Source organism: Notolepis coatsorum, assembly GCF_963971535.1.
Source record: "Notolepis coatsorum genome assembly, chromosome: 13".
NCBI lineage: Eukaryota > Metazoa > Chordata > Actinopteri > Aulopiformes > Paralepididae > Notolepis > Notolepis coatsorum.
The window spans coordinates 72,781,403-72,795,795 of record NC_140177.1 but is presented as its reverse complement, the minus strand read 5'-3'; the positions used below and the strand labels follow the sequence as shown (position 1 = coordinate 72,795,795).

At 45.9% G+C, this 14,393-nt stretch overlaps 1 protein-coding gene across 2 annotated transcripts in view; it reads right to left on the bottom strand.

The window, feature by feature from the left end:
• LOC311239605 (ephrin type-B receptor 1) overlaps positions 1-14,393 on the bottom strand; it is a 99,414-nt gene that overhangs the window by 4,904 nt on the left and 80,117 nt on the right. For both annotated transcript variants that reach the window (XM_084327975.1, XM_084327976.1), the window contains exons 9-10: positions 3,940-4,133; positions 992-1,147 (exon numbers count right to left, since the gene is read on the bottom strand). In XM_084327975.1, the coding sequence (XP_084184101.1) occupies positions 992-1,147; positions 3,940-4,133 (350 nt within the window). The remainder of the gene's footprint in view (positions 1-991; positions 1,148-3,939; positions 4,134-14,393) is intronic.

The window sequence follows — 14,393 nt, the reverse complement described above, 5'->3', positions numbered from 1 at the left end:
TGAATTCCCGGTGCCGTGATTATATTTAAGTACAGGAAAAAGACGGTTTCTCCATTTATTTAAGGGTTCCAGCTGGTATTGCACTCCATTGGGAATGGTGTAGTTTCTTTTCTGGGACGATCCAAGCCATGCGGGCGGGGTTTAAATACTCAGGCGAGGTAGGTCTATACAACAATGGCATGGAACAGTAACCCCGCCCGCCCGCCCATATGTAACGGTCGGTAATGTGGTACGGACCTCCACGAGCAGTATTTGGAATGGGGATCAGATAATTGGATTATTTCTTTTGCATTACATCAGATACAACACTATATATAAATTTGATCGTTGATCTGATATTTATTTCTCCCCCGATCGACGCTGTCTGTGTGTGTGTGTGTGTGTGTGTGTGTGTGTGTGTGTGTGTGTGTGTGGCTGTGTGCCGTTGGGTGGGAGGAGGTGGCGGGGGAGCCCCGCGGTCCAGGGCTCTTTTCATTCTTGCATGAGGAAGGATAATAATGATGATCTAGCGTTGATTTCAGGAAGATTCGATAATCAGGCGAAAAATTACAATGTGTTTAGTGTATTCCACTAAAGGGCTATTATCGCGTCTTTTCGTGGAATTACTCAGAAGCACCCAAACTATATATTCAAAACGGTATAAAGCGGAAATGTACCGATGAAAAAACAATCTGTTTCATGGATGTTGACTGGAAGCAACTCACTGATAATCGACGGGTGTATTAGACCCATAGCTATAATTTAAGATATATTTTAAGCACTCGCAAATCTCGCAGTCCCCCCATTGATTAAAGCGGTGGCGTACTAGACCTATATCGGGCATATCGCTCCGGCGCTGAATGAGTTAATGATTACCATTTTTGCCTGCAAGCTTTTCGTTTATTTCTCAATGTGACACTTTCAGACCCAATGGAGAGCTAGATTGCGTACATTCCATGGCTCTGACGTGCCAGGCTAACTGGATGTGTGTGTATGTACTGTATGAACTCACTCTGAGGTCATCTGAGCCACCAGCTGCAGAGAGGTGAAACCAGAGTTGAGGAAGTTGTCTCTGTACTGGGTCATCTTGATGGCAGCCAGCCAGTCCTCCACTGAGCTGAAGGTGTTAAAGTCGGGGATGGAGCGGTCCAACAGCGGCTGGGAAGGCCTGGAGGAGAGAACGAGAGAGAGAGAGAGAACGAGAGAGAGAGAGAGAGCGAGAGAGAGAGAGAGAGAGAGAGAGAGAGAGACAGGAGGGATGAGAGGAGGAGAGGAACGGGGCTTTGATGCAATATTCAGGATGGGGGAGTTGGGGGAGGAGAGAAGCGGTTGGAGGGAAGAGAGTGTGTGTGTGTGTTAAAGTGGCAGGAAAAATAGTGGGGAGCAAAAGAGTCAAGTTTTATGCAAATTACAGTAATAAAATCATGTTTATTTTATGTGGGGAAGAAAAAGTGTGTGTGTTTAGCCTGCACAGATACAGTGAGTAATCTAGCCACTGTACATATTGTATATAAAAATATGTAAACATGTATGCAGGTTATGAGTCACACGTGTGCTCTTGTTCTGTTCTTGACTTATTGTTATGTTTTCTTCTTGACTTGTTTAAAGAAGACATGTACGGCCCATGGGGACATTAACGTGTGTTGTCGGGCCTTATAAATAAATTTGATTTGATTTGATTTGATTTGACTATGTGCAACAAGATGACATAAGAGCAAAGTTCAGTTACAGTACTCAATTAATTACGTGAGTATGAGTTAGGTGGTTTGCATAAACAGTGAGTAATGTATGGAAGTGAAGATGTTTAGAAAATCAGCAAAATGGGGTGTGTGTCCATGTGTGTGCGTGCGTGCATGTGTGTGTATGCACAAGATTGTGCGCACATGTATTAGCTACACTGTGTGTGTGTGTGTGTGTTTGGATGCACGTGCATCCGAATACCTGACACGTGTGTACTAGGGGTGGGAATCGCCAGAGACCTCACGGTACGATACTATCGCGATAATTGCGTCACGATACGATAGTATCGCGATACTAAATATATCGCGATACGCTGAGTTTTTCAAATTTTATTTATTACCTTTTTTCAACTGCAAAGTTAAACTTTGTCAACATGTTTTAGCTAATAAAATAAAGTTCAGTCTGTTCATCTCACTTCAATAATTTTTATTGCAGAACATGGTATTTTCTCAAGCATGCTTGACTGTAATCTGTGTTGCATGTACCTGACCAAACTGAACTGTTTGTATTACAGTCATATTCCAACTTAACTGAATGCACATGTGTGTGGACTACTGTACTATCACAGGTATTGAAATGAACAATGCAACTTCCTTAAACAAAAAAGAATTTTTTTTAATGAATAATTAAATATCGATACTTGGCGTCCCTGTATCGATACAGTATCGCCACGCAAAGTATCGCGATACTACTACTATACTAGTGTTTACCAGATGTCCATGCATGTGAATGCAGTATGGGTACATTGTACGGGTGAAACTCCCCGTAGAGTTTGATTGATTGATTGAAAACTTTATTAACAGATTGCAGAATGGGTACAACACAGTACAGCTCAATACACACAATTGTTAAGGGGATGCAGACCAGAGAAAGACTTTCGTCTTGTTTACATCAGGGTCCCCCATTTTCAATTCATCAGGACATATATGACATACATGACATACAGATAGTCAGTACTGCTACATCTATACATTTATGACATACCAGATTTGCAAATACAGTACTGTTTGTGATACAGAAGGAGTCAAGAAAAGGGAGTATATACATTTGACGTAGAAACTGTACATTGGAGGATGTTGGGTGGGGGGGGTTGGGTACACTGGGATATTGACAACCATACTGGGTAATCTACATTGGAGGTGGTTGGGGGGGGGGGGGCACACTGTATAAACAAGCAAAACTGTACATTGAGGGGGGGGGGGGGACACTGTACAAACAAACAAAATTGTACATTGGACTATTGACTATTGGGTTAGGATATTTACAGGGGCCAGTGTTGAATTGCAGTCTCCCGTAGGTGTCCCTTGAGAGAGGTTTTGAAAGTGGGTAGTGATCCACATTCCTTTACAGCTTTGGGTAGGGCGTTCCACATTGATGTGGCATAATTGCGAAACGTGTTTAGTCCCTTATTTGAGCCGAATGCGCTGCGCTGTAGTGTCTGTACTCACACTGCGGGGATGTTGGCCACAGCCTTGAGGCTGGTAGGGTAGTGTCTGTACTCACACTGCGGGATGTTGGCCACAGCCTTGAGGCTGGTAGGTAGGGTAGTGTCTGTACTCACACTGCGGGGATGTTGGCCACAGCCTTGAGGCTGGTAGTGTCTGTACTCACACTACGGGGATGTTGGCCACAGCCTTGAGGCTGGTAGGGTAGTGTCTGTACTCACACTGCGGGGATGTTGGCCACAGCCTTGAGGCTGGTAGGGTAGTGTCTGTACTCACACTGCGGGGATGTTGGCCACAGCCTTGAGGCTGGTAGGGTAGTGTCTGTACTCACACTGTGGGGATGTTGGCCACAGCCTTGAGGCTGGTAGGGTAGTGTCTGTACTCACACTGCGGGGATGTTGGCCACAGCCTTGAGGCTGGTAGGGTTGTAGTGTCTGTACTCACACTGCGGGGATGTTGGCCACAGCCTTGAGGCTGGTAGGGTTGTAGTGTCTGTACTCACACTGTGGGGATGTTGGCCACAGCCTTGAGGCTGGTAGGGTTGTAGTGTCTGTACTCACACTGTGGGGATGTTGGCCACAGCCTTGAGGCTGGTAGGGTAGTGTCTGGACTCACACTGCGGGGATGTTGGCCACAGCCTTGAGGCTGGTAGGGTAGTGTCTGTACTCACACTGCAGGGATGTTGGCCACAGCCTTGAGGCTGGTAGGGTAGTGTCTGTACTCACACTGCAGGGATGTTGGCCACAGCCTTGAGGCTGGTAGTGTCTGTACTCACACTGCGGGGATGTTGGCCACAGCCTTGAGGCTGGTAGGGTTGCGGATCATCTTGTCCAGGGTGTTCACTATGTCTGTGAAACGGGGCCGGGCATTGCGGTCCTTCTGCCAGCAGTCCAGCATCAGTTGGTGCAGGGTACTGGGGCAGTCCATGGGCGGAGGCAGGCGGTAGTCCTGCTCAATGGCATTGATCACCTGGAGAGAGAGAGGGAGCAGAGATTACCGAGTATACCGGGATCAGAATCCCTGTATTTGCCAAGTACATGAATGAATGAATGAATGACCTTTATTTATATAGCACCCTTCACAGCACGAATGCACAGGGTGCTTTACACTACAGCTTAATATAAAAACACAATAAAACAAAATCGGAAATAAATGACAAGTTAAAAACAGTGAAACCAGATAGAAAAAGTAGAATAAAAGAATTTGGATAAAATCATGAGTCACTAATTAAAACAAAACTATAGAACAGTGAGGACAAGAAAGGGCGCCTATGCATGATCAAAAGCCTGCCTGAACAAATGTGTTTTTAGTTGTTTTTTAAAAGAGTTTTCAGAGGGGGCAGTTCGCAGGTCCAGGGGGAGAGCGTTCCATAGCCTTGGTGGGGTTTGAACCCAGGGCCTTCTTGCTGCGAGGCAACAGTGCTCACCGCCGTGCCGCACAAGAACACAGGAAACACTCTGACCTTACATGAAAGAGACTGCTGATGCCTTATTGGTTTTCATGTTATTGACTTCAACAGGTTAAAGAGGAATAGATTATACAGGGTCCACTGTAAGTAAATAATATTGACTTAATATTATTAGGAAGTTGTTCCTAATGTTCTGTACACTGACTAAACAGATATACAGTATATACAGTATAAGCAAGGATGGACAATTTACACTCCTGTGGTATTTATTAGTCGTGGCTTGTGAGAAATCATCTCATATTGCCAGAGGCAACATAGCACTGACTATTGTGTACAATCCTAATGTCCCATTCCTAATTATACTGTAACTATAGGCTACTGTAGGAGTAAAGACTTCCTAGTTGTAGGGAACATACATACTATTTGCTCTCATTCAGCTGTTCATAACATGAGTGGCAGATGGGAGGTGACCAGTCGCTGAAAACAATGTTGTGTTTTCCATGAGGACTTTTCTAAACATGTTACAAAGAAGTTTAGATCAAAGGAGCCATGTCTTTTTTGCTGGACCTGCCAGGACGAGCCTAGGAGGGAAGGAACCTGACTGACACACATATTCAATATGAATCCATTGTTGTATTAATAATTACTTTGATTGATTGCCAATAAAAACAAATGCCCAGTCACTTTTCTCTGGCGCCAGGTCTACTGACTGGTGTCACTGAGTTTTATATGTGGACTGTGTATAGAACCAAGTTTGTTCTACCTGGTCTGCAAGTGTGAATGCACAATGTAGACTCAGCCACAATTAATTGGAATAAACACATCATTTGGTTAGATTATTGCTCCCATCTCTCCAAAATATCCTGCAGCTATAGGAAAAGTATTAACTATTAATCTTTGCTCCTAGCTTCATCCGTGTTAATGCAGGCGGGTGGTCCCATGAATACAGCCTTATATTAGGATTCACAAGGTCCCGAATCGATAAAATTTCCGATTTAATTAGATTCCGATTCACAAGGTCCCGAATCAATTCAATTTCCGATTAAATTCGATTCAATGCTATACAATTTAAATGGTTCAAGGAACCCTCTAACATGTTGATAGAAATATTAATGTTTACATTAATAATTGACTCAAGCAGTTACATGAATGTACTTTTTATTGGAACATTGGCTTTTGCATGTCACATCTGGGTGATGTCTCAGTAAGTGGTTTCGTAGATTTGTTGTATTTCCACAATCAGTATCCATGTCTGCCACTATAGCCAATGGAAATGCTAGAAATTGTCACGTGGGCTGGGAGAACCAATGGAAAATGCCTATCCCGAGGCCAAACTTAATTGCCGACCCCTGGTCTACACCCTCCCCAGACCGACAGTGCGCAACGACCAGGAAGGGAATTGGCATAACGACTAAATTGGGAAAAATATATATATATTATAATTATTATTTTTTTTATTTTTTAGATCGATCTTGGGACTTTATGAATCAATAATCGCTAATTCAAATGAACCCAGCCCTACCTTATATTATACATTTCTCTCTCTGATAAGACAGATGGATTTAGGATTTTTAAGGTGGTAAAATAGCTTAGCATTGAAGATCAGGTGACCTGACATCACCAGCGTCAGTGATCTCTGCAACATCGGGTCGTTTAGCAATTTAGCTTTCAAATGTTTTGAACATTAACGAAAACATCAAATCCTTTGGTGAAACTTAATTATTTCCCCATTGACCCCACATGCAGCATCAATGGCAATGGGAAAGGAAAACAATGTTAATGTTTGCCATAGGCGGAATCGGAGCTTGTCAAGATCCGCCTTCTTCAAATCCGCCTTCTTCCACCTCAGAAACATCTCCAGACTCCGACCATCACTTTCCAGGGTTCTCACCCACACCAAACCCTGGCAGCACATCACTCCCACCCTCATCCACCTCCACTGGCTCCCCATCAAATCCTGCATCACCTACAAAACCCTCCTGCTCACTTACAAGTCCCTCCATGCTCTGGCACCTCAGTACTTCACAGACCTCCTCCACCCCCACACTCAGTCACGGTCCTTGCGATCCACAGAACTGGTCAGCTCTCCAAACCAGACTGCAGACCTTTGGGGACAGAGCTTTCAGTGTGGCAGCTCCCACCCTCTGGAACTCCCTCCCCGCAGAACTCCGCAACGCCCCAACTCTGGACTCATTCAAAAAACTCCTCAAAACCCACCTCTTCAACTTGGCCTTTAACCCCTAATTTCCCACTTTGTATGTTGTGTCTGTCCACTATGTTTGTTACTTTTGTTTGTTTTTTTCCCCTATGTAAAGCGACCTTGGGCCTTCTGAAAGGCACTATATAAAACTAAGTTATTGTTATTATTATTATTAAGATGACGAAAACATGTGAGAGGTCTGTTGGGAAGGGGTTGGGATGACACATATTCTACAACACTATATAAAATAAAGCTCATTTTGATATAAAAAGAAATCAAACATGCCTTATGTCCTCGAAATCTGTCTCTAATTCATGTCAGTGGAGCAGCGCTGCTGTAGCTTGTACCGAATCACATGTTTGATTCTTCCTTCAATGGTTTCTGGCTTCTTTCAAAACAAGATCTTTATGCTGAGTGCAGCTGTACAGATCTTTATGCTGAGTGCAGCTGTACTAGGCAAGCCTAGTGTTGTTGAAGTATAAATTACCTCTTTCCAAATGTAATTCCTTTGTACAGTCATGTGGAGTAGGTACTCAGGAACTGACAACAGAACCCACAAGACCAAATTTGAAGAATTGTTCCAGGTTGATCCAATTGATCTTATACTCTCCAAATACGGTTGACAAAACGGTTGCCTGTGGTGTCTTTGAGCTAGGAATTAGTAATCACTGCCCCATTGCATGTATTAGAAACACATGATTAAAGAAGTCTAATATCATACGGTTACAAAGAGAAATCTTAGACATCTTAGTGATCAAGCTCTTTTAAGTAAAATGTTTCATAGAATCAACTTTTAATTTAATTTAATTATTATTATTATTATTATTATTATTATTATTATTATTATTATTATTATTATTATTATTATTATTATTATTATTATTATTATTATTATTATTATTATTATTATTATTATTATTTATTATTATTATTATAATTTTTACAAAAAACATTATTTAATTTACTGATAAACATGCACCATTCAAAAGACAGAGTAACACACTGGTTCTAACACAAGTTGTCAGCTTTGCTTAAGAAAAGGAACAGTACCTTCAGCTGTGAGAAAAGTAAAATCAAATAATTATTTAGACCTAATTACTAGATCATACTCAGTCAAACCTGGCACCTTTTTGGAAAGCAGTAAACCCAAACAAAAACCAAGCCACTAATTCCCTACCTACCTATGGTTCTGTATACATAGTGGCTCCGCTCGGCGTCACTCATGCACTATCCTCGCATATGTGCACGCGCACTGAATAAAATTCCACAATGTACCTTTATCCCAGTATTCGTCTGACCACACCCCTCGTTAGCTTACCTTCATAAGCAGGTGTGTGGTCACCTGCTCTCCTCCTTTCTCGCTTTCACCACAAGGAAGTGCCTCGGTAGATCCCCACTTGACGTGATGTGATGGTAGGAGAAGAGTTGGAAAACAAGAGATACGTTGACATCATATCTTTATTTTCTCTCTCACTATTTTCGAGAAAATACGGCGATATTGTCTTCGTCACTGGAGTGTCTGGAAGATGGTGATCATTCTAAAAACCTCCACGGCTTTCGTATTGGGAGCACGCCGCTACATGCCTCCCAACTGCAGTCTTCCTTGCTGTGGCTGGTTGCGGTAAAACCTTTCAGCGACACAGCTGGACTGTAGGACGCGCCGCTGTTGTGAGAAGCGGTGGGTTCCAGGTTGGTGAGTAATGTTTTGCTTGCGAGCTCCACTTGTCTGTTAGTGCTATTGGGGCTAGCTGACAATGTTTACGAACACCGGCCCCAGATTAGGGTCCTTTGTTCAGCCTCTTAGGCGACGGCGGAGGACCTTGGTTTGAAGCCCATTATAGCAACTAGTGGGCCACGACCAGTAGAACTGGTGATCCCAGGATCTCTGGACGCGTGGGCACTTATCTGTCACCGTATAGGCCCCGTCTCTCATATGCAAATGAGAGTTTACCCTAAACGAGGAAATGTGAGCATGGTTGTTCGTTATCGGAAAATCCATGTTCAAGTCAGCTACAGCCCAGATGGGAATTGTGCTGGCTCCGCCGGATGTTGGTAAAATCACCGTTGTAAAACTGTGTTAACATCTCGTTTCTCTTTTCTCTTAAAAGGTGAGGAGGGTTTCAGAACGGCGGCCTGTCTGAGTGTGACTTGTTGTATCGTTGTGTACGAGTTCAGGTGGTGGCTGCTTAGCTTGCGTGCTAGTTGTGGCCTACTGTGTTAGCCAGTCAGCTGTTAGCTGCGGCGCTAGCTCGCTGTGTTTGCCAAGCTTGTTGTGCCACTAGGCTAGGTAACGTTAGCTTGCTGCTATCGGCCGAGAGCAGCCGTTAGCTTAATGCTACACTGTTGAACGTGCTGTGACTATAACATGTTTTTAACACTCTTGACTACGACGTCATCTTCGACAGAGGATGTTCGTCGAACCTGCCCGGAGCCAGGCCGGCGAGGACTGCGTCAACAAGGAGCACCGTAGCGGCGGGTTGGAGCAGCGAGCTGCCCGTGTCGTCAAACACAGGAGGCTGTGTTTACTTCTGTGCCATGTTAGAGACTGCAATTCGCTTGATCTGCGCTCCCGGTAGGCAAGGTCCTGACCAGACCTTGAACACTTCTTCTTGCTTTCCCTTCTAAATGTTTTGTAAATAACGATGTTTTCCAAAACGAGTGTTGCTGCACTACATTTAGGATACGGCGCGAGTTATGTGTGAATTGTCTTGTCACTGGTCTCCATGCAAATCGGGTTATTGTTACAGATGTGAAATGATCTGGTTTGTTGTGTTGAGACACATTGTGTGTTCATGTATCGTGTACTCACAACTAAGGGGGTTCAACTAACCTATAAAGCTATGCTTAGTGACATATGAGTAAAGAATGATTCTTTTCTCAGCCTGTAATGACAATGAACAGTGTGTTCACATATTAACAGGTTTACCTGTTTAACTGGCCGTATTAAGGGTAAAGTAGGAGGGTTGTGTTTCCCCCCGGTTCCCTGGGGACTTCTTCATCCTCCTCTCAGACATGTTGTTACACTATATTGTGTCACTGTGTGGTAGGGATACAATGTAACCCTTGGCTTAGTTGTTGGGGTTGTGCTAACCGCTTGAGAAACTTTATTTTCATAAAGAAAAGATTGTTTGGTCACTTTTTCGTGTGTGCTTGCCATTTTTTGTACGTGATAATGGGTTGTGTGTGTCGTGTGACCTACAACTGGGTTGGGCTGGCCACAGAAGCACATGTGTAAGTCTGGTACCGGGGCTCTTGCGAGGGCCCTCTCTGTTCTGTGTTTTTTCCTTAGTAAAAATCAGATAGCAGGTTGGCACATGCGCTGTGTGAAGCTGTTAGACGCTTCATGGAGCTGACTATGACTGCGTCATACTCTTTTTTGTCATTACATCGTATCATGGGTGTGGGGTCGTAAAGGGGTGAACTGGTAACCTTTTCTCCCCCTTTTTTCTGTTGGTCAGGGGTAAACCCACCTGTCCTTCAAGGTTCCTGTCACGTTGCGGTTCGGCACGTTACACGTGAGGGGGGGGGGGGGAGTTTCCTGGTCCCACGCCCTGGAATATTGGGCGTGTGCACCGCAGAAATTCCCCCGCCATAGAGTACGTCACTGTGCGCGTCTCTGTTGGTAGGACTTCCGTGTGCTGTTCAGGTCCATATGATGGATCTGTTTCGGGGGGTGGTCAGGGCTCCTCCTCACGAAGCTCCTATTCGGGCCTTCTGTGAGTTGGGACTCTCCTTCCATGTGAGGGAGCCTCCTCAGAGTACAGAGCCTCCTCCTCAGATTGTCAAGGTGAGTGGAACCTCAAGAAGGAGTCCTACTCTATTGTGTGTGTATTCGATTCAATTCGATTATTGAGTGTGTATGGGTTGCGTGTAGCTTATTCCCAGCGGAAGAGTGCGTCGCGTGCTTCCGCGTTTTCTCTGATTGGCCATGACGCCCATGTGACCACGGCAGCGTGAGAGAGCTGCAGCGCGGAAATAGGCTGTCTATTGCCATTCTCTAAGACAAACTCTAACCTTAACCAGCTCCTTAACAGCGCCTAAACTTAACCCTTCTAACCTTAACCAACTCCGAAACAATGCCTAACCTTAACCTTAAGTTAACATGCCTAAACGTAACCGGCGAAAGAATGCATGTTAAAAAAATAATAATAATTGAAGGGATTCGAACTTGTCACCAACGGACCGCAGGACAGCAGCGCTGCCAGTTGAGCTAAGCGTCGAATGAAAAACATTGGGGATTACGGCTACATAATGCCGCAAGCTCTGCCGCTCTGCGGCTGCTGCGGGGCGTGTCGCAGCCAATCAGGGAAAACGCGGAAGCACTCGGCAGCACTCTTCCTCTGGGAATAAGCAATAAGCGTATGGGTTCAGTGCCTCCTCCCCGGAGAGCCCTAAAACCAAACTTTTATATGGCTCAAGGTGCAATATATTCTTTTCAATCTGTACAGCTCGCGTGGGAAGTCTCTCTGGGGATTTCCGTCTCCTCCCTATGGGAGGGTGGTGGGATGTGAACAATTTTTACCCCCGGCTGTGTAGACTGGGATACATACTGTTGGTGCTTCCTTCTTTTCTGTTAAAAAGAGTTGGAGTTAGGAAGCATCACACCCCTCTTGTCGTTCCCCTGGGCGCCTTGGGGATTCAATGACAGGTCTAAATAGCCTGTTCATTGATGTGGTTGTGTCCCGACGCACGTATAGTGCTAGCTCGGGGTGTTCTGTAATCAGGCGACTGACTGGCACGCCTTGGTTGCTTGAGGTTAAAACGGCGGTTTTATAAAGCAACTGGGATGGAGGTTTTTCCTCTTCCGACGACCTGTTTTGGTTGTCGACGGATTCTCGTTCATATCTGGGGGATGATGACGGAATGGATCTGAACATATGTAGAGGGGTCTCACGCCCTGGGGGTGGGCCACCGGGCGCGGTTCGCACCGAACGTCTGGGTGGCGCCTTCTTTTCATGTTTAAGATCAACACGCATATCTGCCCCTTCTCCTGGAGTAGGCATGTCAGCGTGGTTAGGGCACAGGACTGGTTCTGGTCACGCTGGTCCGGATCAGTTAAACCCGTTGTCCGCCGGGGATGCAGATCTGCTGTTCTGGTACCCTGAGGGACTTGGGCTTTTTCAGGGGGAAAATGCCAGGTCGGTCCGGGTGTCACAGGGTTAAGCGCTATGGAGACCCTGGTTGGGTACATTTTGTACTCTGCACTGTCGTAATGGCTTACGGCCATGCCAACCTGTACACGCTCGATCTCGTCGGATCTCGGCCGCTACGCAGGTTGGTCCTGGTTAGTACTTGGTTGGGAGACCGCCTGGGAATACCAAGTACGGTGTGCTTGGGGCTGGTTCTCCATTCTTTTCGCTCCTCTCTCACGCATGGCGAAGAGGGGCCTGTTGGGGTGGTCTTTGACCTCCTCTGGTGATCCTGTGCTTCCCGTATCGCCGGGCCCGGTCCGAAGTAATGTTTCGTCGACCCGTAGGCCTGGGTTAACCCTTTTTTGAAAACTGAAACACTTGTACTGCGGTATAGCCGGTGTATACCCGCAGGTGTGTTTTGGAGTTTTTTTCTTGAGGGGTTATAGGAACAACCACCGCATTGGGTAACACCAAGGTGGTTGATTCCCTGGTGTGTTGGAGCAGTGTCAACTCCCGGGTTACCCGGTTGAGGGTGCCCCTGCACGTTCATGACGTCTGCCAATCGTGTCAGCCTTCTCTGCCTCAACCCCTCTGGGTGTTTTTTTTTTTTTAAATGGAGGCTTGGTAATGCAACAACGCCAGCATACGCCCCTTCCGCCGGTGCGGCTGTGTTCAGCTGTCCCCTCTGGCGCCTGTCTCGTCCGCAGTCTCCAGGCTCGGGTTAACAGCCTGTTGCCTGGTTTTTTCCCCGGTGCGCTGCCTGCTTCCGTGGTAAGTCTTGTTATTGCGGCCGTGCTGACTGTCTGTACTGCAGGGTCAGTGTGCCAGGCGGTGTACTATTGGGGGGACAGGGCCCGCTCGGCTGAGGGGCCTTTGTCCGAATACGCTGGCGATGTGGGGGGCGGGGTCACTAAGTGCCCACCTGGTGGGGTCTTGATGCTGGCATCATGGACCTCTCCGGGCCCCCGTTCCAGGGGGTCCAGTCCCTTTGGTGGGTCTGGGCCTTCCTTCGCGCTCCGCTGCTACGGCCTTGCCACGGGGTTGGGTTTGCCCTTGACCCCGTGTTTCTGGGGGCAGTAACGAGGTTGTTCTCTCCGTTCGTTCCCGGGTGGCATGCGGGTTGTGCGTGTGTGTAGTCGTGGGGTCAGGCCACGGTCTGCTCACCCTGTGCGTTGAGTTGCTTGAGTGCCTCTTCGCACGGTCGGGTCCGTCGCCCTCCCGGGATACCTCCAATAGGGGGGGTGCCCTCCATTAGGGGGGGTCGGGGGGGCTTGGCCCTCCCTGTTCTGATGGTTGTGGGGGGCCTTCAGCGGGGTGTATTTGTCGGCCGGTGGCTCCCGCTCGGCCTCCCTTGTGCATGAGTGACGCCGAGCGGAGCCACTATGTATACAGAACAATAGGTTATGACTATAACCATGTTCTGTTAATAGTGGTGACGCTCGGCGTCCGACGCCGCTGCAGCCCTTGACCTCACCTTGTGGTGAAAGCTTGGGAAGGAGGAGAGTAGGTGACCACACACCTGCTTATGAAGGTAAGCTAACGAGGGGTGTGGTCAGACGAATACTGGGATAAAGGTACATTGTGGAATTGTATTCAGTGCGCGTGCACATATGCGAGGATAGTGCATGAGTGACGCCGAGCGTCACCACTATTAACAGAACATGGTTATAGTCATAACCTATTGTTATGATGACTGTACCTACACATGGTTATGATGACTGTACCTACACATGGTTATGATGACTGTACCTACACATGGTTATGATGACTGTTTGACTTCTGAGCAGAATAAGATTTGCCAAGCCAATAAACATTTTGTTGGCATCATCATCTTGTTGATGATGATGATTGTGTGTTGCTTCTCAGTTTACCTGTCATCCCTTCTGTTCCAATGATGTAACTGGAGCCCTGTAAGCCATTGATACCAGGAGTTCAACTCCAATTATCAGTGAGCATTTAACGCATTATATTTAATCGTTATATTTCAACAGGTCGATTTTCGAGTGTTTGGAAATGGGCCCATGTGATTCCTTTCCGGAAAGGTAATAAATATCGCCCAATCTCCAAAATACCCTGCTTAGTAAAAATTGGGGAATCTTTTGTAAACAACCTACTCAAGTCTTTTCTTTAAAGTCCACACCAATCAGTTTTTAGCGCTAATCACAGCACTATTTCAGCTATTACATTAGTAATGTAATAAATTAATATATACAAATAATATAGTTTCTGCATTAAATAGTTTTAGAAGTGTTGCCAGTTATAAAGGGTGTTACATTTTGGTTCCCATCCTCTTCACCATTTATATTAATGATATTGTCTTTTCATTGAATGGTTGTCAAGCCCTGAGTGCTGATGACACTACTGTGTATTGTATTGCTGCTTCTGTGCCTTTCTAACCTACAACCTTCCTTTAAAGGGGAACTATTTTACTATTTCTTTCACTATTTGGGCACTTTTACACAATTCCTGTGAGTCTATGGAACACCTCT